This window comes from Trachypithecus francoisi, unplaced genomic scaffold, assembly GCF_009764315.1.
Source record: "Trachypithecus francoisi isolate TF-2019V2 unplaced genomic scaffold, Tfra_2.0 Lachesis_group3, whole genome shotgun sequence".
NCBI lineage: Eukaryota > Metazoa > Chordata > Mammalia > Primates > Cercopithecidae > Trachypithecus > Trachypithecus francoisi.
The window spans coordinates 147916722-147944303 of record NW_022681468.1 but is presented as its reverse complement, the minus strand read 5'-3'; the positions used below and the strand labels follow the sequence as shown (position 1 = coordinate 147944303).

The 27582-nt window shown below is 54.0% G+C and overlaps 2 protein-coding genes across 5 annotated transcripts in view; both read right to left on the bottom strand.

The window, feature by feature from the left end:
- Positions 1-5454: 5454 nt before the first annotated feature.
- Positions 5455-21069, bottom strand: PLA2G4F (phospholipase A2 group IVF). The gene is made up of 20 exons (XM_033190448.1): positions 20872-21069; positions 19965-20037; positions 18796-18932; positions 18563-18691; positions 18091-18131; positions 17764-17806; positions 17213-17279; positions 14853-15022; positions 14618-14731; positions 14354-14391; positions 13967-14102; positions 12187-12323; positions 11684-11906; positions 10689-10803; positions 10331-10468; positions 10136-10243; positions 8679-8873; positions 8211-8377; positions 6780-6966; positions 5455-6459 (listed from the first exon to the last, which is right to left on the bottom strand). The coding sequence occupies exons 1-20, from the start codon at positions 20980-20982 to the stop codon at positions 6239-6241; spliced, it is 2550 nt and encodes an 849-aa protein (XP_033046339.1). The 5' UTR covers positions 20983-21069; the 3' UTR covers positions 5455-6238.
- A 2094-nt stretch (positions 21070-23163) lies between these two features.
- The window catches only part of VPS39 (VPS39 subunit of HOPS complex), a 48544-nt gene continuing 44125 nt past the window's right edge, over positions 23164-27582 (bottom strand). For all 4 annotated transcript variants that reach the window (XM_033190444.1, XM_033190446.1, XM_033190445.1 and 1 more), the window contains 4 exons: positions 26788-26937; positions 26487-26621; positions 26138-26229; positions 23164-25280 (listed from right to left, as the gene is read on the bottom strand). In XM_033190444.1, the coding sequence (XP_033046335.1) occupies positions 25205-25280; positions 26138-26229; positions 26487-26621; positions 26788-26937 (453 nt within the window). In that variant the 3' untranslated portion in view covers positions 23164-25204. The remainder of the gene's footprint in view (positions 25281-26137; positions 26230-26486; positions 26622-26787; positions 26938-27582) is intronic.

Genomic DNA, 27582 nt, shown 5'->3' with positions numbered 1-27582 from the left:
CTTCACTAAAAGGAAAAGCAAACACAAAAGAAAGGAGTTACAAGAAGCAATGACAAGCAACTAAATCAAGAAAATATATTGTAAAGTGGAAATAAAAATTTCTATTTTGAAGTTTTTAATACACTGGAAATAAGATTCCAGGTGATTAGTAGAACGTTTGGGTTGTGGGGGAGTGGAGTATAGGGCAGGAAACAGGAAGCCACAAGCATGCCGGGATGCTTGTCTTGTTTGGGGAGAGACAATAGAGACTGGTGGACTTTTTAATGGGACTTTCAAAAAATAAAAGTTTAGGCTGGGTGCGGTGGCTCATGCCTGTAATCCCAGCACTTTGGGAGGCAGAATTGGGTGGATCACTTGAGGTCAGGAGTTCAAGACCAGCCTGGCCAACATGGTGAAACCCATCTCTATTAAAAATACAAAAATTAGCTGGGCATGGTGGTACACACCTGTAATCCCAGCTACTCAGGAGGCTGAGGCAGGAGAATCGCTTGAACCCGGGAGGCAGAGATTGCACCACTGCACTGCAGCCTGGGCGACAGAGTGAGACTTTGTCTAAATGAATGAATGAACGTTTAAGTAAGAAGACATTTTTTTCTATTTTTTCTTTTTTTGAGACAGAGTCTCGCTCTGTCACCCAGGCTGGAGTGCAGTGGCACGATCTTGGCTCACTGTAAGCTACACCTCCCAAGTTCACGCCAGTCTCCTGCCTCAGCCTCCCAAGTAGCTGGGACTACAGGCGCCCATCATCACGCCCGGCTAATTTCTTGTATTTTTAGTATAGACAGGGTTTCATCATGTTAACCAGGATGGTCTCAATCTCCTGACCTCATGATCCTCCCGCCTCAGCCTCCCAAAGTGCTGGAATTACAGGCGTGAGCCACCACGCCTGGCTGTAAGAAGACTTTTAATGAGAGCTTAATTTGGAAATAAACCAAATTTCCATCAGCAGGGGAATGGATAAACATTGTGGGATATCCACATAAATCCTAGTGAGTTATACTAAACAAAGAACTACAGGCATAGCAACAGGGATGACTGGCAAACGCAAAACATGTTGAGTGAGAGAAGCCGGACACAATGAGTGAAAAAGTCAACAAATTGTAAGTCAAAAAAAATTTTAAGCGGTTCAATGTAACAATTTTTTGACTGTATCATTCCATTTGTATGAAACTCTGGAAAAGACAAATCCATTGTGGGAGAAAGCTGATCAGTAGTCACCTGGGGCCAGGAGTGGGGAAACTGACTGGGATGGAACACAAGATAACGTTTTGGGTAATGGACATGTTCCATATCGTGATTGTGGTGGTAGTTACACATGTATATAAATCAGAATTCATTGAACTGTACACTTACTCTCTTGTACACTTACTGTGCACTTGGAGTGAATGTGTGCGATTGTAAATAAATGGTACGTCCATGAAATTGACAAGAGGAACCACCAGAATGGTAGAAATAGGATGCATAACATTCAAACCAGCAGACGGGGGAAGGAAAAAATCAAACCAGAAAGCAGGAAAGGGGAGGAGAAAGACAAAGCATGGCAAACAGAAAACAAGTGTGTCTCAAGACTCAGGACTTGCTTTGAAACCCAGTGATGGTAAAATAAACGGAGAAGTTGGGGTGGAGAGTGAAAGGAGACCTGGGGCATGGCACAGTGTTTTCTGATACCCAAGATGGAACTGAAAATCTACAGGCCCTTAGAGGCCTTGAGGTGCCTCCAGGAAATGCTGGCAGTGTTCAGGGACCCGAAGAGAGGGCGGGAGGACAAGGATGGCAGAAGGGCTGAGGCCAGAGGGAGGAAGGACAAGCAAGAAGGGGCTTCCATGGTACCAACCTGAACTAGACGAAGCACAAGCAAGGGCCACCTGGACCCTCCTGGGGAAGCCTCAGCCGCCATGGTCCAGAGGAGCTCAGCGGGGGTGGTGGGATGAGAAAGACGCCCTGCAGTAGACCAAGCAGAGCTGGGCCAGGCATCAGGCGTTTAAAGCTCCCCAGATGAATTCAATGTGCAGCCCAGGTGAGATCCACCACTCTGGGGTCAAAGGATAAGGAGCCACGAGGACTTGTGAACGCCAGCAAATAAGTCAGAGCCTCTCTCAAGAGCACCTGCCTGCCTCTCCCCACCCAGGTGGCCCCACTCTGGGCAGCTCCCCATCCCTTCTCTTCCTGACTCATATTTTCCTCCTCTTTGTCTCTTCCTCTTTCCCCAGCCTCGCCTCCTTTTACCACTTACTTTGCCAAAGCTCCCCGCCTAGTGTTGGTAGACTTTTCAAACAGTGGCGTTTATTACGTGTTTATACAGATGGTCCCCAACTGAATGGTTTGACTTAGAATTTTTTGACTTTCCAATGGGTTGTTGGGATGTAACCCCATTGTAAGTCGAGAAGCAACTGTACATCTTTTTCAAAACCAAGACCTAAATCTTACTAAAGTAACTGGCTTTTTAACATAGTGACTCATTCACCACTTAGTATTTCCTGTGCCTCAGCTTTCCTAATAGGAAAAAAAATCACTCCCCAGCCCCGACTTCTAGTGGTAAAGAGCCTCCCTAACTCTCCCAGGACAGCCCCCTACAGACCACTGTCCTGCATGGAGAAAATTCCAGGACTCCTTTGTTGGGTGTCCCTGTGGAGTTTTACAGGACAGAGGTGCTAGGGAAAAATAGATTCCTGCAGGGTGATGCAGAGTGCCCTGCTTTCTGTTCTGCAAGAATGGTTCCATCTGAAATGAAGGACATTTCATTCAAACCCTCAGCTGATTACCACCACCACCAGAGCAATGTTAGCTGCATGGCCTGGGCTCGGAGAAGGCGGGGGTTACCCATGCCCACAAGCCACCTGCCAGTATCTGAGGCCCCTCTCCCAGTGCTGCACCATCCAAGGAATGGAAAGGATATTTGCTTATTTTTGTTCTGCAGGAGATTCTTGTGAATGCCCAGAGATGCATCGAAGCAGCCAGGGGGCCTGATATTTGAACCAGCCTCTGTCCTCATATTCAGTTGAGGCTGTGGTCGCAGGGCTGCTAGGTTACACAACTCCAAGGGACAAATTTGCATCATCAGTTCATGTGAACAGCATCTGCTGAAGCTGTGCAGTGCACAACCTGTGCAGCCATGTGTGACAGGCTTGTGGCCCCTTTTTCTCTCATGAGGGGCTGACAAGTGACAAGTTGATGAATGATGTCCCTGCTCCTGTGTTTCTACCCACATTCAAGGGAAACCACGCTTGTTCTTCTGGACAAATCCCTCCAATTCCGTCACCTTCAGGACTTTGAAGCTTATTTCCAGCCATCTTAGACAAGGGCTGGGAATGAGGTAAAGACTCAGATACCTCCTCACTGAGGAGTGACCCTGGCCGAGCAGTGGATGAAATGGGTACCCAGACACAGGTATGCAGTGTAAGAGCAGACAGAGGACTGCCCGGCTCAAGTGGCCAAAATGCAGCCCCGAAAAGCTGGAACTGCTTGCCTTTATTCAGTGCAGGCACAATGCCAAAAGCCTGGAGCAAACACTGGAGGTAATCAACATTTATTGTTCCCCGTTCTGTCCTGTGCACAGATGATCAAAGGTCAGTTCCTGGTCAACATAAGTAAACAAGCCTGTTTAAGATAAATTCCCCCACACTCCCTTGTACCTACTCCTTGCCCTCTGCCTCAGGGTTAGAGAACAGCTGCCTTCAGCTCTTCTCCCCGGGGCTCTGCAGGAGCTTCCAGCCTTTCAGAAGGCCTGCTCCCTTCCCTTTAGTTTCTCCCACCACTCTGACCAATCTCCTACCCTTGTGGCCCCCTTTTTCTTGCCTTGCCTCATGAGGGGCTCTGACAAGGTTGAAGAATGATGTCCCCGCTCCTGTGTTTCTACCCAGCTTCAACGGAAACCACGCTTGTTCTTCTGGACAAATCCCTCCAACTTTGTCACCTTCAGGACCTTGAAGCTTATTTCCAGCCATCTTAGACAAGGGCTGGGAATGAGGTAAAGACTCAGATCTCTCCTGAGGAGCAGGCATCAAACTGGCCAGGTTATCTTCGGCCCCTCCCCTGGCTTCTCACTCTGCATGGCTCCCAGAGTCTGGCCAATATCTGGGCCACAGCACTAGTCCAGCCTCCTGCTCCCTGCCCTCGATCGTGTCCCAGTGTCCTCCCAAACCTGATCTGAACACAAGTGGCGTTGTCTATACTTCTGTGTGAGAAGGTCCCCGCCCACTCTGCACAAGCCTTGCTGGCCTTGGGGAACAGTCACTGGCCTCTACGACCCTGGGGCTGGTGATCACATAGCTGAAGCAGAGACCCTGATGTAAGCAACCTTTAATGTGTGTGTGCGCCTTTTTCTTGGGAGAGGGTCTGTGGTTTATATCAGCTCTTCAAAAAGTCCAAATGGGTTAAGAATCATGAAAGCATTGCATGCTTTTTTTTTGTGGTTGGTGGGCGATGATCCATCTCTTAGAATGTAGGTTCCCATTCATTTATCAAGTATTTATTGAGCACCTACCATGTATCAGCTGCTGCTCTAGGCACTGAGGATACAGCAGTGAACAAAACAGATGGTAGAATGACTTTCTAGGAGCCAGAGACAGCCTGAGGCTCTAACGGGCACTGAAGAAACAGTGCAGATGCTAAGTTGTGAACGCTGTGCGGCTCAAAGCTGGGAACCTGTGAAGGTTTTATTAACAAGTTATTGATGACAGCAGGCACAGCAGTGTTGATGACGATGGCCACAGCAGGAGCCAGATAAACTCCCAATAAACCTCTCACTGATGAACCAAGAGGAGGAGCCGTGGCCTGTGACAGGCAGCCATGGTGAGGAGGCAGAGGAGAACTGAGATGCCCCCACCCCATGCCAGCCCAAATAACTGGCTCCCCCAGCCCTCGCAACTCATGCCAGCTGGAGGGCTGCAGGTCCCAGCCAGGCCAAGACACAGGCTGGGCTCCAGTCACCCTTCCCCCATCTGGGAGCCAGAACTACAGTCTTCTTCCCAGACTCAGGACAGGTGAGGCTTCCCAGCACAGGTGTCCCTGACAGCGTGTCTGTGTGAGAGAGCCAGGAGCGGGGGCACAGCCAAGTGGGAGCCCCTGGCACAGGGAGCAGAAGGAACAAAGGCTCAAGCGCTGCTGCAGGGTCCTGGGCGGCTCAGCACCAGGGGCATACGCTGCAGAGGCCGCGGCCAGAATGGATCTCCTCTTCACCAATCTGAGGGCTGCCCGCACTAGAGAGGTTCTAAATATTTGGAGAGTCCCTGGTGGGTCACGGGAAATGGAGAAGAGGGAGAGTGAGAAACAAAACTTGCCAAGACCCATTGGATGCATCTGGGAAAGAGGCAAGAGCCCAGGCGAGGCTCCCTCTGCACTGCCCATGCCTTGCCACCAACCCACCCCAGGAACTTGCACCACACCCCCGCCCCGCATAAAGGTGCACATCCTCTCCCCTTGATGAACAGATGCCCCTTCTAGACACACCCATTGAGCAACTAGGAATGGTGAGAGTATATCTGCATGACGTGGCCACTACACACATGACCAGAGACTGTGGCCCAGGCTCGAAGAGTGAAGCCTGGGTAATTGGCAGGGAGACATGTGCACATCTCCCACCTGGAGCAGCCGGAATGGGCCATCACCCCACAGGCTTTAGGGCTCTGGGAAGAGAAGGGTAATCTGGGAGGAGGCACGAGGAGGTGAGAAGGCAGACGGAGGGTTAGGATGATGGAGTCAGCGACACAGGCTGGCCACCCCCACTTGGCCCCTCGTTGTTCTTGATAGCAGTGCATCCAGGAGCTCAAGGTGGGGTTGGGGCTTGGGGCTTGGGCCGCTCTGCAGGAAGTGTGGGTAGATGCATCTCTGCTTTCCGTCTCAGTGTAAGGAGGACAGCTGGCTTCTCGATGCCCTCAGCCCCTGGGCTGAGAACCTGGGCCCTCTGAGGTGCTTCTGTGTCTGGGGTGGGCCCTGTGGCTCATCTGATTCTCTCCACACCCCACTGTGAGATGAGTGCTGCTCTCTTCTGCCCTACATCCCCAAGAGCCCCTGGAGAGATCTACTGCCCATCTTCTCCAAAAAACACGCAAGGAGAGCCCTGCCCCAAGTCCAAGCTGCAATTCTGCAAGAGCTTTCCGGGGCCTGGGGCACCTCGAGGCAGGTCCTGGAGAGAAGGGAAGTAGACCTCGCACAGCGTCCCCATCGCTCCTCCCTCGACGAGCCCTGGCCACGAGCAGGGTGTCTCCTCTCTATCACAGTCCTCCGCCTCCTGCCTTGGTCAGCCCCCAGTCCTCTCCCGAGCCTGGTGCCGGTCCAGAGCCAGCTGGAGGGCATGCTTCAAGGTCTCCACGTTGTTCAGAACATTGTATCGACTCAGGGCCACCAGCCGATCAAAGTCCTGGGGCTCGTAGGTGAAGTTCATCATGCCATAGGGGGTGTCTGGCCTGTTGATGACAAAGTCCCCAAAGGCCTTCTCCTCAGCTGTGTGTCGCTCCACACCTGTGGGTGGGGGAAGCAGGGAAGCCAGGCTGGAGCCCTCTGTGGAACTGGTTGGTACAGCCCAGAAGTCTTCCTTGTGCAGGACACCTGGATGGCTCCATTCAGGCCCTGCTTGGGCCACATCTCAGCTCTCAAAGCCACCAGGAGGGGCTGGCCCCATGTGAACGCTGAGACCCAGGGAGCAGAGGGCCGCAGGGGCCAGCTCAGGCCTACCAGGAGGCGCACTTAGCAACATTCTCCAGGGAACCCACCCTCAGAACAGCATCCCGTCACCATCCCAGGGCTCTGTGGGTCAGTCCCAGGCCTGGAGCTTCCCTTACCTGGGGCCAGGTGTGTGCCGAAGGTGTGGTTGACAAGGGGGAAGTGCAGCACGATGGGGGAGCGGGGGTCCTCAGTCTTGGCAAACAGATAGCACTCACGAGCCTCCTCCATGTCTTCAGGGCCCACCTCGATGCTAGGGAAGGGGATTCCTCGGTCCAGGCAGTACTTCTCTGTCATCTTCAAGACCTTAGCAGGAGCAAACCTCTGACTCTGCCTCTCCTCCACCCTGGCCACTCCCCACTGCCCTGGACTCACACACACCCAGACTTCAATGCCAGCTCTGTTTCTGACTAGCTGAGTGACTTCAGGCAGGTGACAGCTCCTTTCTGAGCTGGTTTCTCATGTGTAAAATAAAAAATTTTTACACTCCAGGCTGGGCATGGTGGCTCATGTCTGTAATCCCAGCACTTTGGGAGGCCGAGGCTGGCGGATCATGGGGTCAAGAGATCAAGACCACCCTGGCCAACATGGTGAAATCCTGTCTCGCTAAAAATACAAAAATTAGCTGGGCATGGTGGTGTGTGCCCATAGTCCCAGCTATTCGGGAGGCTGAGGCAGGAGAATCATTTGAACCTAGGAGGCAGAGGTTGCAGTGAGCCAAGATCACACCACTGCACTCCAGCCTGGTGACAGTGCAAGACTTCGTCTCAAAAAAAAAAAAAAAAAAAAGCTCCCCTATCTAGTGGGGTTGTGAAGATTAACAATAATCAGTAATGATCAACAATCAATCATCCACTGCCTCAACAGCATTCCTCCCCAGAAGCACCGTGGTCTTCCCTTCTCTCACCCCATCTGCTCCCTATCAGAGGCCGATGTCAGTTTCACAAGGTTGACACGCGACAATCACAGAAGGTTCATGTCAGAAGAGGCTTTGTCAATCCCCAATCAATCCCAGGCTCTCACTGGACCCAAGACAAGGAGGAGACCAAAGAAGGAAGGGCTGCTCGAGCAGCACCACCAGCACCCACATGGGAACGGGGGCCTCCGTCCACCACCCAGCAGAGTTGGAGGGACTTGCTGCAGGGCTTCAGCATCAGAGGGGACCCTTACGGCTCTGTTGTTACCGTGGTAACAATGGGGCCACAGACTCGGGTCCAAGCTGGAGTGGGGAACTCTGTCATGAATGGGCAGAGTCTAGAACTGGGGAGTCTCCTATGGATGAGGTTAGAAGATTCCTGGGGACCCGCTTTGGCCTCCTTTTCCCATGCCCACCACCATCTCAGCAATTCTGCAACTGGGAGACCTGTGCTGCCAACAGCGTTCAAAAGGCAGCCCCTCACACACAGAGTAGAACCCAGGCCGTCCACAAAGGGCAACCCCCACACACCCAGCCAGTCTCCCTCACCAGAGCCTTCTCTCCCCTCCTCTCCTCCCTCACCCTCTCTGTCCACTCACTGAAGGTGCTCCCCACATCCCTGCCTCCAGCTCACCTCAAAAGGAGCTTCCAAGGAATAGTCAAAGGACAGAATGAGGTCCACTGCTCTCTGAGGCCGCAGAGCCAGTGGGAATGGAGAGTTGATGGCAAAGCCTCCGTCCACCAGGTACAGGCAGTCCTGCATTGGGGTGAGCTGGTTGGGGAAGGCGTCTGGGTGTCTGTCTGCAAGGAACCCATGTGTATGCACGGGGACGAATGCAGTTGCTCTTGCTAGCAACCCCTTCTGTATCTGCATTCACACTTGCCTTCTCTCTGTAGAGTTCTGACAGCCAGGGAGTCTCCCACCCCAAGCCCTCGGCCCCGCCTTCCAAATTCCAGCAGTACTTAGAGTTGCTCCACATCAGCCCATAGGCAGCAGGAGACCACACCTCAATCCCCAGCCCAAAGCCAGCACTGGCCCCAGTGAACCAGAGACGCAGGCAGGAAGGGAAGCCCCCTGTCTCCCACCCAGGGCAGCACTCACCTTTCCAGGCCACGAACTCTCTGCCAGCCACATAGTCCTTGTGCAAGCAGAGACCCTGGGTGAAGTTAAAGCTTTGGGCAGAAGTGAGGCGGGAGGTGAATACGTCCAGCACAGCCTGGGAGAAGGGCCCCTGCGGGGTAAGGAGCCTTGTTCGCAGCCTCGATGGGTTGTGCGGCTGAGGCTTCTGGCAGTTATCTAGACGGGGTGGGACAGTGAACTAGAGAGAGAAGTGGCATCCTCCTTTGCCCAGTGGTCCTTATAGTTCAGGGGTGCCCTTCCTCAACACTGAGCCCTCCCCACATCCCTCCTCCTCCCCGACCCCACCTCCCAGGCCTCTGACCGATGCTTCATCGAACCACTTTGAAATGACTTTTTCTTTTGTATCTTCTATGTTTTGTAAACTGCCTGTAACATTATATTTACTAAATAATAATTTATCTTCCACCCTTTCAAAAATAAAGTTTGAGTCTACAGCTACCAATCAGAACTTCGTCCATTAAACAGTGACTGAGCAGTTACTATGCCCGGCACTGCGCTAGGCACGAGGGCTGTGAAGGTGAACGGGGCCTGCGCTGGCCCTCCCAAGTGCACGGCCTACTTGTGGGGAAAGTCACATAAAGAGAGAATAGATGATGACAAAGCCCCGGGGTAAGGATGACAAGGATGTGCACATGGTCCTAGAGGACCATGGTGGTAAGATTCTCAGGCAGGCCAGGAGCGGTGGCTCATGCCTGTAATCCCAGCACTTTGGGAGGCCGAGACGGGCGGATCACGAGGTCAGGAGATCGAGACCATCCTGGCTAACACGGTGAAACCCCGTCTCTACTAAAACACAAAAAACAAAATTAGCCGGGTGTGGTGGCAGGCGCCTGTAGTCCCGGCTACTCGGAGGCTGAGGCAGGAGAATGGCATGAACCTGGGAGGCGGAGCTTGCAGTGAGCCGAGATTCACGCCACCACACTCCAGCCTGGGCGACAGAGCGAGACTCCGTCTCAAAAAAAAAAAAAAAAAAAAAGATTCTCAGGCATTGTGGAGGGATGGAGTGCAAAAGGGATGTCTGACAAAATGACATCTGTGCTGAACTGAAGAACGGGGGAAAAGTGATCCAGGGGAGAAAGGTGGGAAAGGTGCTCTGCACCATGGGGCTCCCATGAGCCATTTAAGGACCAGACCGAAGAGGAGCCACTCAAGAGGGGTGGACAGAGTATCAACCCGATACCCAGTAGTCCTGCACTGAGTGGACCTAATCGGATCCCAGAACAGAGAACTCAAAGGTGTGGCTTGATCACACCTCTGGACATCTAGAGACCCTAAACTAGAGGTCATTTCCTCAGGACTTCCCCGAATCCAGTGGGACAGCCAAGTCCTTCTCTGTCCCGTCCCTCATTCTTTGTGTCTCTACCAGGGCCCCGTTGCTGGAATGTGGTGTGGGAGGGGCTCGGGGTCACTACCCTCACCTGTGATATTCACACTGCCTCTGTACCACTCCAGGAAGCTGAGGCCTGAGCCCGCAGTCTTTAGGAAGATCTCATCCAGGCTGGTGGCAAAGGCGCTGCCCCACACACCTAAGGAGACAGGCAGGGCCCCACCCCATGTCAGTCAGGGCCTGGCCCCGGCACCTGCCTGTCCCCAGCCCTCCAGCCTCGACTCACCTTGCAGGTAGCAGATCCGGGGCTCGGGCTGGAGCTGCAGCAATCGTCCCATGAAAAGCTCTGAGCCAAAGAGCTCGGTGGGAACATAAGCCCCGTACTTGGGGAAGCCGACCTCGTAGGGCGTGAACTCGCACCACTCTAGGGGCCCGAGTAAAGGGAAAGTCACCAGGGGCTTCCCACCACAGTGCTTGTGCCCAAGCAGGAATCTTAGCCTTGCCAACGACAGGAAGCAGCAGCCCCGCTGTGCTCCAAGGTGCCTGTGTGCAACCACCTCCTCTGGGCACCCTGATCACCCCGTTCTCTCACCCCCTCCTCCCCACCTCCTCTACCTCCTTCCTTCGTCACCACACCCAGGCACCTGCAAAATCTTCCCCACTCATGTTGGTGCGGACGTTGACGCTGGTGTAAATGGGGTAAGGGTTCTGACCCTGGCGGACCGCCTCCTGTTGGTCGGACAGCTTGGCAGGGTTCTCCTGGGCAGGAAAGAAGGGAGGCAGCTTGGCCTTTCAGGAGTTCCATTCCGATCCCTGTGGCCTGGGGCCGGCACCCTGCAGGGTGTGGCATGCCCACAAGAGAGGCTTTGGTTCGCCAAGGCCAGCGCTCTAAGGACAGCTCTCTGAGGGACAGGTTTCAGGCCGCAGCCAAGGGGAGCCCACTGTGGGTCTGTATAATTCCAGGGACTATGGGAACACCCTCCCTCCTTCTTTACTACTCAAAATAGTGTATCAGAACACCAGGAAGTCAGGGTGATGTTGCTAAAGGAATGCTTGAAAAGCCAGTCCAATTTCTTTAAAAAATAAATTACTAAGAAATGTAGATTATTTACTGAGAAATGAGAAATCACTTGTGATATCCATCCACACCTGATCGCCACACACGGGGTGGTGGGAAGCAGTTCCGCGTCTTATCGCCTGGAACTGCAGCTGGGTCTGAAGTGCCAGGAGCAGCCAGGTGGAGTGAGTTACGGCCGAATTGGCCGAGGAGTGGGTGTGGTGCTGGGCCTCACATCCAGGTGTGGACTGAAATCTCTTTCAAAAAATCCTGAGACCAACTAAAATCAGTATCTCTGGAAGGGGGGCCCAGCCATGGGTGTGTTTGCAAAGCTGTCCCGGTGATTCTAATATGCAGCCAGAGCTGAGCGCTGTGGACCAGCCTCCTGCTCCCCAGGGGTTAGGAGCTAGGGAGGCAAAGTGGTGCCAGCCCACCCTGGAGTCTTACTCCTGGCCCCAGGGGAGCTGAGACGTCAGAAACAGCTTTGTAAATCAGATCTGAGCCTGAAGGATGAGGCAGAAGCAAGGGCGGGTGGAAAGAGTGGAGAGGAGCCTGTGTATTTCCTTCTGGCTCTTCTCTCACCTCCTGGTACAGGAAATACTCCACAAGGAGGCCCCAGAGGTCGACGAGGGACATGCTGTGGCCACTGCGCTCCCGGACCCCCAGTTCCTGAATGTAGTACTGTAGCCGCTCCGTGGACAAAGCTCCCATCTTACTGCTGCAGACGCGAACCTGGGCACGCTCAATGGGGCCCTGCAAGGCCACCTGGGACCAGGCTGGGTCCCTGTAGAGTGTGGAGATGCACCTGCGGATGGGGGTTGTGCCTGAGTCAGGGGCAGGAGAGCACAGCCATGGGAGAGAGGGGTGCAGAGTCTGTGAGTGGCCCTCCACCCCCGTTACTTGCCCATGCTGCCCTGCAAGCAACCCCACTCAAAGGGGCGCTTGGGACTCAGTCTCTTCCTGCCCCTCCTAATCCCCTTGGAGGCAGGATCCCAGCCCCTCAGGGACTCCTGCAGATCACCAGGTCCCAACCCCACCCTCTGTGGGGTCTCCTCTACCCTGCGCCCTGCCCCCACCTCACTTACCAGGTGGACCCAGAGACCCCACTCAGGTAGGTCACAGTGTCTAGCAGGCCGAGCTCCTGCAACCCTGCCAGGCTGCCGTACAGAGAAGACATGGCTCGGGTTCCACCCCCGGAACCCAACACAGCCACTACAGGAACCTGGGTACAATAGTAACAAGGAAAACGACTCCGACTACTACCGTCATTTACATATTACATGTAATGCCTATACATGTCGGACATTATTCTAAGAACCTTACACGTATTATCTCATTGAATCCTCACAGCAACCCAGTGAGAACCCGATTTTCCAGATGAGGAAACTGAGGCACGGGATGGTTAAATAATGTGCCCACGATCATACAGTTATTAAGTGATGAGCTCTCACACCTAAGCTATATGGCTCCAGAGATAGCCCTTCACCATTCGACCTGCAAGATATAGACCTGGAAGGTACATCTGATTCCCCAAAATCAGCTACGGCAGGTTCCTCTCAACTGTGGCACTCTTGATATTCCTGACCAGGTAGCTCTTTGCTGGTGGGGACTGTCCTGTGTGTTGTAGGACGTTTAGCAGCATTTCTGGCCGCCTCTACCCGGTAGAAGCCAGTAGCCTCCCTCCACCTCCCCTTTCCCCAGCAGCAACAATGAAATCCATCTCTACACATGGACAGATGTCCCCAGGGGTGCAGTGGGGAGGAACTAAATTGTGCCCCGTTGAGCACCACTGAGCGAAAGTGACAAAGGCCAGCAAGCAGCCTAGACCTGCCCCCAGACACCAAAGGGGCCCCGAGGTTTTAAGGTTTCCTCAGGGTCGGAGGTGCCTTAGCGGTCAGAGTCGATGCTTTCGGCTGCTTAGCTTTCCCACTAAGACTTGGCTTATTCCACTCTGGATTTTTGGCTCTTTTCCCTGTTCTCTTTTCTTCTCTTGTCTTGAAAAAAATGTTCCCTGGCCACTGCTCACGGAAGGCGCTGTTGCTTCAGAGTGCTGGATGAGACAGAGCAGACACCTAGCACAGAGCGGGCACACATATTGCCCGAATGAACGAGCGCTGGGCCACAGTGACAGCGTCTCTTGAGGACTCAGGCAGCCAGGAGGAAGCCAGCAGCCTGTTCCTGACCCCCTGTAAGTCCCTCTCTCAGCACTCCTTTCCTTCTGCCTCCCAGCCACAGGCTGGCTGTCTCTAAACCCAGAGGATCCCAGGGACCCCCAAGCTGCACATCCCTTTGATGATGTTACGGACTCAACTGTCCCCCTCCAAATTCCTGTGTTGGAGCCCTAACCCCCAACGTGACAGTATTTGGAAATAGGGCCTACAAGGAGGTGATAAAGGTGAAGTGGGTAAGGGCCTTCAACTGACAGGACTGGGGTCCTTAGAAGAGGAGGAGGAGACCCCAAGGCGTACACTCTGCACACACGCACAGAGGAAGGGCCACGTGAGGACACGGTGAGACAGCTCCACTAGGAAGAGGAGAGGGGCCCGAGCAGAAACCAGCCCTGATGATGGCACCTTCGTCTTGGACTTCCAGCCTCCAGAACGGAGAGAAGTCATTTCTGTCATTTAAGCCACCTGGTCTGTGGGGTTTTGTTACGGCAGTCCATGCAGACCAAGACATCCAGCCTTGGCCAGGGCTGTTCGGCCCTCGTCCCATACGGGGTCCTGGCTCTGCCGATGGTGTCCATCAGCTCAGGCGAACAGGCCAACCTCCTCTGGCCTCTCTTAGCCATGCTGGTCCTCTCAAGGAAAGAGCCTTGATTTGGTCCTAGCAGCTCTGGGGTCCAGCTCCTCCTCCATTCCGTACCTGGCCACTGTCCGGAGCCTCACTCAATCCCAGCACCTGCTGCAGGGCCTTGGCCACGACCTGCTTCCTCCTGTCCAGAAACTCCTGCTCCCCGTCGCAGAGGTCAAAGCCAAGGCGTAGGTCTAGGTCCCCGGAGCTGCCTCACGTGGGGCGGGGGCGGGGGGGATTCTGGGTGACTGTCCGGTGGAGGAGAGCCCTGGGCCCAGCCCGGGTCTTTCACAGGAGCAGTCCAAGGGATCCGCCCACCAGCACCAGAACCGGGGAGGGAAAGGTGTCACCCCCACCCCACAGCCTGAGCTTCTTGGGCAAGAGAGTGGAGCACGTTGGGGTGTGTCCCCACACTTCTAGCCCAGCCCCAAGAGGCCTTCTGCCTGGAGTCCCACTCACCTCATTTCCACCTTCACACTCAGAGCCACCTCCTGGCCCTGAAAGACACAGCAGCCCCAACCCTGAGCTCTCTGAGCAGGATTCTCCCAGGGACGTGGCTCCCCCACCTGCAGCCCCTGTGGCCATCACTGGCCCGACGCGGACATCCTCACTGAGCTCTGGGCTGACCTGATCCAGCCACCCTCTTGGGTCCCTCCTCCAGACCTCTCTTGGTGGTCATAGAGAGCAGGCAGGGGTCCCTCGGGCACCCAGACAGAGCCTTACCTCCCCCAGGGCCACAGAACACTGTTCCTCCTGGCCTAGGGGCAGAGAGGAGAGCAGGACGCCCCCCTGGCCCAGCTTGCTGGTCTGAGCCTCCAGCTCCGCGCTGGGGTCGCTCTGAGGAGAAGAAAACACCCAAGAAGCTCTCCAGCGGGGAAGAAAAGGCTCTCCCAACGTGGCCCTGGAATGCCAGTCTGGGCTGAGTTGGATCTACGGACCGTCCTGGCGGCACACTCACCTGCACAGCTGAGAGCTGCTCCATCAGCTCCACGTGTAGCCTGGAGCTCAGCACTGGGTTCACGTGGAAGATAAAGGTGGGTTGGAGGCCTGGCTCTGTGGGAGGCTGCAGGGGCAAGAGCTGTGGCTTCTCGTAGGCCCCAGGCACTGTCAGCAGGAGCTGCCGAGAGCCTGAGAGCAGAACGCCCAGGTGGGTGTGCAGGTGAGGGGGTGGGTCTGTGTCTGTGCAGCTTATGCCAGCAGCACCCCAACAGCAACTCCTCCCTTCTCTTCCCCTAGGAAATGCCAACTCCTATCGCCCTGCTCTTTCTCGAACACTGCTCATAGAGAAAGCCTCCGGAAGGACTCAGGTCCTCTAGCCTGCCCTGGTCAGAACTGGAACTCAGGGAAGGGTGGGAAGCACACAAATGCCTGGAGGGGAAGGCAGGGAATGGGGAGGGAGAGGGGCCCTGCCCAGAGCCTGTGGGGCTGATGATTTGAGCTGATTCTATGTTTATTGTAAGAATGAGCAGGCCGGGCGAGGTGGCTCACTCCTGTAATCCCAGCACTTTGGGAGGCCGAGGCAGGCGGATCATGAGGTCAAGAGATCGAGACCATCCTGGTGAATATGGTGAAATCCCGTCTCTACTAAAAATACAAAAAATTAGCCGGGCGAGGTGGCGGGCACCTGTAGTCCTAGCTTCTCAGGAGGCTGAGGCAGGAGAATGGCGTGAACCTGGGAGGCGGAGCTTGCAGTGAGCTGAGATTGCGTCACTGCACTCCAGCCTGGGTGACAGAGCGAGATTCCGTCTCAAAAAAAAAGAACGAGCAGTTTTCAGGCGGTGGTTTCCCCCTTGCCCCACTTCAGGCTCTTTGCTCATTGTGTTGGAGGTTTGTGGCCCGAGAGAGTTGTTCTGGCCTTTGTTTCCAAGTGTAGAACGCTGGGAGAGGAAGGTTTGTAGAGGTGGGAGGAGGAAGAATGGGATGCGTGGATACAGAGAGATGCACGTCCTGGAGAAGCGGCAGAGGGCAAGCCCAGACTGGAAGGTGAGGCCCAGGCTGGGAGGAGTGAGGGGGGCAGGCTTGTAGGCTTCAGAGCTCCCTGCCCAGCTTCCCAGCAGCTTTCTGGGGAGGAGGCCAGACCCCAGAGAGAAATGACTGCACATGACATCCAGGCAGAGGGGGCCACAGACAGCCTCCCAGGAGTCCCAGCCCCTAACACAACATGGAAGAACTAGAGACATAAAGTATGCGAGGATAGCAGACACTGAGGGATCAGAGGAGTCCCTGCCCTGCAGCCCCTCCTTGCACTAGATGAGGCGCAGAGACTCAACATGACCAAGTGTGAGAAGGGAATTCAAGAATATAAGGAAAGTGATATTTTATTCATGCCAAGGCCTATGGACTGAGATGGAGACGTGCTATTCATAAGAAGAAGCCATATAATCCGTGGTTGAGAGAACCGGAGTGTCACTGACCTGGGTTTGACCCTGGCTCTACTACTTACTGGCTGTGTGCCCGTGAGCAAATGTCTTCTTTGGGCCTCAGCCTCATGAATTAGAGGATATTCTAATTGTGCCTGCTTTACAAGGTTGTTAGGAGGATTATAAGACACATTAAAATGCTTAGCCCAGGGCCTGCCTCAGAATGAGCGCTCAGAGTTTCCCGGGCAGGACTCATCCTGCAGGCTCAGGCTGTCAGCACTGGAAGGGGCCTTCGCTGTCACACAGCCACCACTGCTGTCCCACATCTGGACTCCCCTGGTGGGTGGCTGCCCTCTGTGGTACTGGGTTTGACAGCCCCCGTTCTTCATTTCCCCTGTGTTCTGACTGCCGTGTGATTTCAGCTCCCCCTACTAAAGAGGTCAACTATATTCCCTACCCTCCAGCTTTGAGTTCAACCCTGTTTGGGCCAATAAGATGTTAGGTAGCAGCCAGGATGTGACCAGGCTTAACAAGCCTTTGTTCAGTTGGGCTTGCTCTCTTGGGCCTCTGCTGATGCCTTGAGAACACGCCCAGGCTAATGGGCTTGTCACAGGAGGCAGAGGAGAGACACATGGCACAGGGCTGGGCCACCCCCCGCCAAGCGCAGCCCAGCCCGGCTGACCACTGGGTATGTGAGCCGAATAAACGCTGCTTGTATGCCACTGAGATCATGTGGGTGTTTGTTGTAGAGCAATAGTTGGGCGGATACAACCTCTTTGCTCGAATACTTCCAGGGACAGGTCGTTCACTGCCTCCCGGGGCTTCCATCCCATGTGAGTTAGTCGGCTTTGAGCAATGGAAACTGTAAGAGCTTCCTGACCCAGGCCCACCTCCTGACATCAGCAGTCCCAACCCCAGCAGAGAAGGCAGAAGAACCAAGGCCGCTGAGCAGACTCACCGTACTCTTCCCGTGGGGCTGTCCCATCTCCCCGGAGTGTGCCCTGGATTCTCAGACAGGGGTGAGCCTGAGGAAAGCAGAGGCCTGTGGGAGCCAGACAGCCCAGGGCCCCAGCCAGGATGGAGGGAGGGAGGAGTTCCTGGAGCAGGGTCTAGGAAACAGCCCTCCCAGGACCTGGGCCTCATGGGTAGGAGTCTTTTGCAGCAGCCCCAGGTTATACCCAGCCCCTCTCCCCAGACTCAGAGGAAGTGGGCACTGGTGAGAAAGGGGGAGGAGTTGAGGGGCCATGAGAGTGGCTGCTCCAGAGATCTTAGCAGCCAGAGGCCTAAGTAAGTAACATGCTGTGTGGGAGTAGGAGGCTGGGGTCCTGGGCTGTCCACCAAGTGCCTGGCAGCTTCTTGTCCTTCCCCTGTGGAGGTGCCTCCCTAGCATGCCTCCCCTCTGAGGAGGGATTGGGTGTCCTTCAGAGACAAGTGGGCCTGATGGGCCCCATCACAGGCTCCTCACTGGCCCCCGCCCAGAACGCCACCAAGCTCGCCTTCCCCACTCACCACCAGAACCCTGTTGGTGATGATTTCAGATGATTTCAGGCACCTGGCTGCAAAGGATAAGGAATACATGGGGAATGCATCTGGCCCCATCATGATGCCTCTACAATCATAATGTGAGTGAAGCAGCGGGCAGAGCCTGGGGAGCACAGCAGGGTTTGGGGTGGGGCGAGCCTGCCGTCCAACATGCAGATGGGTATCAAGACCAGGCCATCGCCTCCAGGCCAGGCCTGCAAGGCCAGTGCAAGACATGGTGACTGGCAGGCACCTAGGAGCTGCCGTGACTCAAATCTCTGAGTCTCCGAGGGTGTTGGCTCTGCCAGAACTTACCTCTTCTCTAGAGCAAATTCCACCTGCAGCTCTTGTGAATCCTACATGGAGAGGGAGGGAGCACCAGTTTTTTCAAGGCTCCAAAAGCCTCCAGAGCTGTTCCTGCCTGCCAGCCCTGCTCGGCTCCAGGAACTAGAAGGGGAGACTGGCATTGTGGCTTGTCATGGACATAGGAGGGGCAGTGATATCTCCATGGAGAGCCTCATTTATTCCAAAATATGTGTCAGGGGCTGTTCTAGACATTGAGAATCCAGCTGTGACTGAGGCAACACACAGCCCTCAAGGAGCTCATATTTTGGTTTCATGCAAGGAAGATGTATTAGAGGGAAACCTTTATAGGATCAGGGCTGCGGGATGGAGGAAGGTCTGCCTTGGAGGCTTGGCCTGTGCTGACCAGAGCCCCCTCTTCGGTGGCCCTGTGCTGGGCCTCCCCTCCTCCAGTTGGGCTCTCCGCCAGCACTGGTGGGCTCACCTGGTGGTTGAGTGCGAAGGTGTGTTTGTGAGGTTGGCCACATTTGAGGCTCGTCAGGTCAAACAGGAGCCGGGAGAGCTGGTCACTGTCCAGGATGTCCTTGTCATAGAGAGTGAGCTCCAGAACATTCTGGGGACAGGGCAGGCAGGAGGTCGGAGCCTGAGGTAGGACAGGAGGGCAGCTGCCTGAAGATTACCCTTCCTTCCGCAGCGTGGCCCCTGGCTGGCCCTCACCTTCACAGCACCGTGGATCTGGTAGTGGAAAGTCTCATTCCACTCGGGGTCACTGCAGTTGGCCACTGTCCTAGTCTGGGCAGGGCTGGGGGACGCCGTGGGCAGCCACAGTTGCACATAGCAGTCGGCTTTGGACACTGCAGGTAGGACAGGGGAGGGGCCGGGGCCTCAAGCTCTCATTGCTGAAAAGGTTTCCTGGGGGAGGCTACGGCGGAAGGGGAAGGAGCAGAGTGGCGAGGAGGGGAAGCCGCCCTTGTGGCATGGTGGGGTGAGGAGGTGGAGGGAGAGCTTTGATGTCTTTCACTCCATCTTGATTCCACACACCTCCCGTTCACCTGAACAGAAATCCTGCAGCAGCCAGTTGGAAAGATCCCATGGCAGCACAGACCATTAACTCCAGCTACTGCATGATTCAGGCAGTAAAATCCCCTCCCTGTGTGGGCGCTGGCATGGAAAGCTCCCTGAGAGCACGTGCTGACTTGTAGCCACAGCGGGCCTCACACGCTCACCCAGGGCGGCACTCCCAGGCACAGGGAGGAGGCCGAGTCTGCACAGCTGTCCCCTCCAGCCCTGCCTGCCCTCACCTCCATGGTCAGCACCAGTCCCTCCACCTACTCCACACATACACGCTCACACACACACTCTTGCACTCACGCACCCATGTGTGTACGTACTCTCACATTGGCACTCACACACACATGCACTCAGTCACACGGACACTCACTGTCATGTATGCACACACATATACAACACACACGTATACTCACGCACTCACTTTCACACTCACACACGTGCACTTACACACTCGCACACACTTGCACACATATATACACATACTTGTGCTCCCACACTTGCATGCACACGTTTACATTACACACATACGCTCACACACATGTATACACATGTACTCACACTTGCACTCACACTTGCACACAGGCATACACACATATGTATACTCACGTATACACATACACACACGTATACACACACGTATACACACACTTGCACACATGTATACACACATACACTCTCACTCGTACTCACCCATGTATATACTCTCTTACACACACACACACAGTCTCTCTCTCTCTGTCTTTGCCGGCCTGAGCTGAGCTCTGAGGAGGCCGCAGGGAAAGGACAGGGAGAAGGGTGGAGATGGGGTCACTCACGCAGGTCTGTACCCCGGATGTTTGTGGCCCTCAGCACCTTCACCTGGAGGTCATAGTATGGGTGGGTTTCCCGCTGCAACAACAGAACTCCAGGGACTCAGCTAGTGTGAGCCTGGTCCCTCCCCCCATTGTTCCCCTCGTGCCATCACGGAGCAGCAACCTGGCATAGGGTCACTGATGTCTCTGTGCGGGGGAGCAGGGAGACCTTGGCGGGGCCCGGGCATTGGGAATTCAACACCTTCGTGATGCGTCTGGATCCTGGAACCCAACCGGTCTGGGTTCAAATCTGAATCCAGCACGGACTCGCTGAACTATCGATGGCTGTCGTGCACCACACACCTGCGGCTCCCCTCAGACCCTCGCGCCCCCACCCTAGCTCGGGAGCGGCTGTGAGAGCTGCGCTAATGTTGTGCTTGAGGCGATTAAATATTAAAAGAGAAAAACGGCGACACCCCTCCCTCGCTTGCTCCCTGACAGAGGCTCAAAGACCGCCTAGGAGGCAGCCAGCAGGTGAGCGGAAGCCAAGAGTCACCGGCCGGTACCGGTCTGATGAGTCACCGAGCAGATTACAGCTGGGCGCAGGCGAGAGAGCATCAGCATGCCGCCTGCTGGGAGGGAAACCCTCCCCTCACAACCCCACCAGTGCCGTAGACTCTACAGCCAGGCTCGCGCATCCTTCGCGAAAGCCAACCCACCCCAGACAAGTGTCAGGTGAACTAACCCTCCATTTCCTAATCGGAGGGAGCTATTTTCAAGGTTTAATTTAAGCTCTGCCAGGTCATCTAGAATAAACAGGTCCCACCGCAACTCAAAACCCAGGGCTGGGGCTGCTCTCAGTCTTCACAGGGCACTGTAGCTCCCAGGACTCCCCCAGTCCAGGTTTCCCAGGTAATCTCAGGTACGTTACCCGCCAGTGCCTCCACAGAGGGCCCCTCTTCTCTGTCTTCTGAAGCAGCACCGCCCCCAGGAGGGGCAGCATCTTGCCTGCCAGCCACCTTGGCCAGAGTGCCCAGAGCATGGCTGGGCAGCCCGGGCCTCAGCAGGGAGCCCTGCCAGCGCTCCTCTGGCTGCACAAACTGCTGGCTCAGGTGTGACAGGTAGCACTGAGTTGGGAGGGTGGAGCTGCCTGCTCCACAGAGGACTCAGGCTGGATGGCTGCTGGAGGTGGAGTTTGACATGTTCCAGGAAGTGACTGGAGCTTAATTTTCCCAGGCAGGAGGCAGCTCAAGCTCAGTCTGTCTCCATGAGACTCTTGGAGTCTCTGGTTAGCACTCTTGTTCCCAAACCCAGCCCTCTGGTTATCACTGGGCTGTTTGTGCAAAATAGACCCCGGAGCTATTTCCAACAAGCCCTCTAGGTGATGCTGGCACAGCTGGCCCAGAGACCAGCTGGCAAGTGCAAATCAGTGACTAGTCTCCTCCAGTTGTGGAAAAGGCCTGAAACTAGCCATGCTTCAAGTCCCTCCTTCCCTGCGGCTCTTGAGCTGAAGCATTTCATCTGGGCTCAAAGATGTTTCCTTATATATATATATACATACATATGTGTGTGTGTGTGTATATGTTTTTTTAAAAATTATGTGTAAGTTCTAGGGTACATGTGCACAACATGCAGGTTTGTTACATAGGTATAGATGTGCCATGTTGGTTTGCTGCACCCATTAACTTGTCATTTACATTAGGTATATCTCCTAATGCTATCCCTCCCCGCTGCCCCCACCCCACGACACGCCCCGGTGTGTGATGTTCCCCTTCCTGTGTCCAAGTGTTCTCATTGTTCAGTTCCCACCTATGAGTGAGAACATGCGGTGTTTGGTTTTCTGTCCTTGCAATAGTTTGCTCAGAATGATGGTTTCCAGCTTCATCCATGTCCCTACAAAGGACATGAACTCACCAAAGATATTTCTAATCTCCCCTGACCACCCTCATTAATTCTCCAAACACCAAGAGCCTGGTGGGTGCCAGACCTGTGCTAGGCCTAGAAATGCAAAGGTGACAAAGGTGAGGTGGGCCCATCCACATCCTGGAGAAATTCAGTCCGTGACTCCCTGTGGCTTCGGCCCAGGCTCGCTTCCTGTGTCAGTGTATGGTGTCCAGGTACAGACAGGCATATGGGCAGGGGTTATAAATAAGGACAGGCCAAACAAGAAGTCTGCCTGTCCTTCAGCCACTAGAGATATAGGCTTTAGAGTTCTCTTTGGCCACTGTAGGCCTTAGGCTGCAGATGGATGTGATGTCCACTCTTCTGTGGACCACAACCATCAGAGTGGCTGAGACAGGCACAGTCTCCAGGAAGAGTGAGGATCTCTGGGGCTGTGAACTGTGGGAGGGATAGAATTTCTGTCCCTCAACTGAGATTCAGTCATCTCCTCTTCCCAAGGCCTAGAGTCGCCGGCTGAAAAATACATCCAAAACAGATGTGATTCAACTCCCAAATCAACCGAATGGGCAAGTTCAGACCAAAAACTCCCCTCAAAAAGGAATGTGTGACTGCCAGTGACCAGGCCCCAAAGAAGGGCCTGTTTCTGCTTTATTTGGATTGTGAAGCAAAGACCTGGCCTGGGCTCTAAGAAATGAGAGTCCAGCACCCTTGGTGATCGCGTTAATGTGTGCAGGGGACCCGTGGATCCACACAAGAGGAGAGGGCACAGAGCTAGCTGGGGGTGGAACCAGGCTGGGGCCCCAGCTTCTGACTGATGTGAGTCTTGATGGCTATACCACCCTCTTCTGGAAGTCATCGGCCCCACTACACAATAAAGTCATTGCCCCTAGTGCCAGATGTGACAAAGAGACAACAAGGGCTACATTTTCTCTCTGGAATTGGCCAAAGTGAACCAACACTTCTCCACTTACCAAACACCCCTGCATCCCTCCATCCCAATTCCTTCATCATGCGCTGCAGGAAGAGGCACCAGGTGCTACCACATGAAGGGGGAAAACACTTGGATCTTCCAGAGCGCCAGTGTGTCCGGTAGAATTCTGTAATGATGGACATGTTCCGGATCTGTGCTGACGACTTATCAGCCATGACCACACTGGCCGTACCACGTGGCATGGGGCAACATTTGTGATGCAAGTATTATATTCATTTTTTCTTGGTCACTAATTGGCTTACTCTTCTAAGTTCTTTGCTAAATTACTACCTTTTCATTGTTATTTTCATCAAACTCCATGGGAGGGGAAATAAAGAGACCCAGAAAGGCTTGGTTTCTGGCTTCATTAGGTTTATTATGAGGAGCAGTGATGAGATCTTTATCAGTCTTCCCTACAAAGCTTTCATCTCCAGCCTTCTCCATAGCTCTGCGGAGGGCAGAGTTGAGGGAAGGAAGAATGGAGTTTGGCAGATGGGGTCATGTATGTATACCAGGAAAGAAAACACACGTTCTTTATTCTATTGCTTCAAACAGTTCATGATCATTGAAGATAACAAGCACAGCTGGCCAGGAAGGCAGGGCACACGTGGCAGGACAAGTTCCTGCTATCCAGGGAGGCAACCCAGGCTTCCCTGCTGCTCCTGGAGGAAGCCGAGTCCAAGCTGGCCCGGACGAGGCCACAGGCAGCACTGCTTCTGTGTGGGTATGGCCAGCTGGGAGGTGGCACCACACACTGCTCCTCCGAACTCTGGTGAAGGCCTGTCCAGCCTCACAGGCCTAAGCAGAGTCTCCCATGTCTGTGAATTGGGCCAACGGCACTCACTGTCTATTTAGGCCCCCACGGACGGCATGCCTGGGGGAGCCTAGTCTACTTACCATCAGCACGTTGATCTGTCACACAGCATGAAGCCATGGTTTCCAAAGGACCATGGCATGTCAAGGACAGGCCACTAAAACTGTCAGTGTTGGGCACCATCACCTACCCCACTACCATCGAAGACACTGGTGCAGTGAGACTTCGAGTCTGCAAAAACCCCAGGGAGGACAGGAGGCAGGGCCACTCTCCCTATGTGTCCTCAGCCTGCAGTGCCTGAAACTCCAGCCTGTGCACCTCTGGCAGGATCCCCCACACTGCTCCACAGGTGTGGCCGTGAGTTATTTTTAAACCGGTGTGCTGCTGTTCTTGCCCCGCCCCGTCCTCTCTGCTGTGCCTGAACACCTCTCAGGAACACTTGGCAGCATGCCATTGTCAGTTCCAGGTCCGCTCATCCCCTGCGTCTTGCCGGGACCCACCTTCCTGCGCTATCCCAGCACAACCCTCCAACCACACCACTGCCGAACAAAGCTGGGGAGCCAGGGCAGGCTGTAAGGCAAGTGAATGGAAACTGGCTGGAAAAAGAGAAAGGGCCCAGAGCACAACATCGCCACTCACAAAGACTAAGCCAGCTCGCCTGAGTGTCTGGTGAGCGAAAATGGAGCAGGGACCTCTGTGGGAACATGTGTCAGGGATCACGCATACCCCAGACAGGGCAGGCTCATCCGCAGGAGCTGCGGTCACACTCGGCCCGGCCTGAGGCGAGGGATGCAGGGCCTGGCCTAGGCAGAGAATGGTGCTCTCTGAGGCATCTAGGCATGGAGTGTACGGCCAAAGAGGGTCTCTTTACAACATACCCGACAATCAACTAGCACTGTAACCCTAGGAACTGAGACTTCCCCTTGCTTCTCATCTTACCTTGCACAAATATTAGTTATTCCCAGAGTCAGGGAAGTGAGTGGGAGAGAAAGCCTGGGTAGGGCAGTGAGGGAAGTGATAAATGGTGAGAAAGAAAAGGAGACTGAAAACTAACAGGGCGGCTACTGAGGGGTGCAGGGCATGGCTACCATGGGGAGGTAAAACACTACACAGAACGTGAGCCATCGGGTCCATGTGGCCAGAAGCGTGAGCACTGTTCTCTCATGGAACTCTCCAGTGAGCCATGCTGAGGGGTCCTTGTGAACCTGTACACTTATCTTAATAGAAAAGCCCTTGATGAACAACCTAATGGTTACAAACACTTGTGACAAGTTTCCTTGTTCAGGTGACTGATATGCAAAGGCAAGATGGGGCACCTCCTCCTGACCAAGCAGGTACTGAATTCTCTGGAATTGCCCACAGGATAATGGTATAACTAATCTCTTTTCCCATTAAAAAGCCGGCAATGCCAGACCATGAGTCTAATTAATTCAGAGTTGTTCCAGGGCACAAGATAGCCAGTAGTGTCCAAATAGGGAGCCTTGTGGTGGTGGCAGCCAGGATTCCTAAGGCCAGGTGCTCCTTCACCTCTCTGGGAGAGCCAAGCTGTCCATCTGCTGGATCCCCAAGATGCTGGGCTCAAGTGTCAGCTGGGTTTACCTCTTTGGAACAGAAGTAGTGCACGACCACTCCATTGGGGTATCTTGCAAATGCACTGCAGGGAAGAAAATGGCTTGGGAGTGAGGACTGCCTCAAAGTGACCACTTCTCTGGCGGCGGCGCCTCCTACAGAAGAGGCACATTGCTGGGGGGCCATCCCAGAAGCAGCCCACCCAAACATCAAAGGACAGCCTGCCTTGAGGGGCTCTGGATTTCTGTAGCCATCATCTCTGTCAAATAACCAGAGGATGAGGTGCACACAGTTAAGAGTGCATGGGGTATTATTTTACTATGCAAAACACACGGCATAATAAAGATGGACAGTGCAACAGCCCAAAACTCAGCACTGGCTTCCTCAGAGCCGACAATGTCCATCAGAACAGGTTTCAGGCTAATTCTAAAAAGGACAGCGAGTTTGTCTTTCTAAAGAAACATATTTTTCTGGCTACATAAGAAAAGGGACAAGTCCCTCTCCTCTGAAGAAAGGGATTAACTGGAGGATGTGTCTCAACACAGTATGAGGCTGGCTCACCGTCCTACTCCAGTCACACTGCAGTAACTCGAAAGATCTTTTTCTTCCTTCACTAGATCTTCCTTAAAATATAACAACTTTCTGCTGACCTGTACCTCTCCGGCACCCACTGTATCAGTTTCTAGCTTCTAGAGGGGAAGAGTTTTATGGTCAAGAATCCAACAGCTCCATACCATATATTGTGGGTCTTTAAATTCTCAAAGCCCACCCCCAACAGATAGAACAGGCTGCTCTTTGAAGGCTCAAGAACTAAAAGTTGTCAGGACAGCCAGCGGCCACGTTCTCCGGCTCTGTTAAAGGGCGGAAATCCATCCTGAGCGTTCTCCACCCCCGGAAACCTCCACAGAGCCCAGACGCTGCACAGGCATGAAGGAGGCGCACCTGTTTCCAATCTTCTTCTTACACACCATGCACACCTTCTCCTCTGTGATGATGCACTTCACCTGCTGGTGTAAAATCCGCTCTTCCTGGACCTGGAAGAACAGGGGGACTGAGGAAGAAGTTCCACAGTGTGGCACCCAGAAACAGGAGGCAGAGGCCGGCACTGTTTCCTCTTTCAGCTGTCACAGATTCTTCTGCTTAGAACACTGGCAATTCAATGTCAGGCTGGCTACTGGATCAGCTTGAGCTGCACTGTACAGGCTCTGCCTTGGTCGGAAGGGAACATGCGGACACTGTCTTGTACTGGAAGTTAAAAGCCCACCCTAGAGTTTGGAAGGCCCATACCTACCCTCAGGAACTCTGCATGGAGAAGGTTCTTGAGCACTTGATTGAACCGTTTCTTTTGTGCATTTTCTTCCAAGACCTTTTCCAGGAAGATGCGTATGTCGTTGATCTGAGTGTTTGCTGGCAGAAGGTTGAGGGCCTAGGGACAGGAACAGAGATAGCGACTGGGTGAGGCGGAACAGGGGTAAGAATGAAGAAATGTCTGCAGCCATGGAGCTCTTGGACCCTAGTCCCTGTCTGCATTTCCTCTTCTCACTCGATGCTCCCTGCAAACACCCTCCATCTCCCTGGGAACAACTCCGGACCTTGGTGGTGTCCAGTTTGCTGTGGTGCAGCTCCAGGACCTGCAGGGCAGCCTGGAGGTTGGCTTTTGGCTCCAGCAGTTCCAGCTTGATTGGCCCCAGGCAGTGAATGCTGGGGGGCGACAGGTACATCCGAAGCAGGGACAGATACACCTGTCTCAGAGAGAAAAGAGCCACGTCAGGCTGGCAGCAACCCGCCCAGAACCCCCAGCACGGAGCGCGCCTAAAGATTCGAGGTGCTCGTCTACAGTAACGCTATCACTGAGCATGTAAAACTCGCCATTTTCACCTTTTAAACTGGTAAGGTCAAACAGGCAACGGAAGATGTTAATTAAGGATTGCTTTTTCCCTGAGAGAAAAAACCAAATGCCTTGTATTTGTTTACCATTATACCATTTACAAAATGCTACCACGGTAAAATAATTCAACAAGATTCCTCACTTCCTTTGGCTTTAAAAGCTGATACCCTGTCCACATTTTTGCAGGTGGGGTAGCAGGTGAGATGCTGCATTTCCTACTGGTGCCAGTACCACAGGGTTTCGCAACCTCAGTGCACATTCGGGGCCAGATGATTCTTGGTTTGGCGGCTGTCCTGTGCGTTGTTTAGCAGCATCTCTGGCCTCTACCCCCTGGATTCTAGCAGCACCCCTGTCCTCAGTCACAACAATCAAAAATGTCTCCAGACATTGACAAGTCAACGTGTATTGGAGATGTAGTACATCAGAACCATGACAGGTTCCCACTCGACAGGCAGACCTCGTAATATATGACACAAATCAAGACTCCTGAGAGTAAAGA

What these genes read in the sequence shown, in the direction of transcription:
- PLA2G4F (XM_033190448.1), bottom strand. Translation starts at nt 20,982, where the DNA reads ATGCTCTGGGCACTCTGGCCAAGGTGGCTGGCAGGCAAGATGCTGCCC. An exon ending in CCTTCGCACTCAACCACCAG is followed by an intron (nt 18,132 to 18,562) that starts GTGAGCCCACCA and finishes CTCTCCATGTAG; the next exon opens with GATTCACAAGAGCTGCAGGT. An exon ending in GAGTGGGGAAGATTTTGCAG is followed by an intron (nt 10,469 to 10,688) that starts GTGCCTGGGTGT and finishes TCGGGCCCCTAG; the next exon opens with AGTGGTGCGAGTTCACGCCC.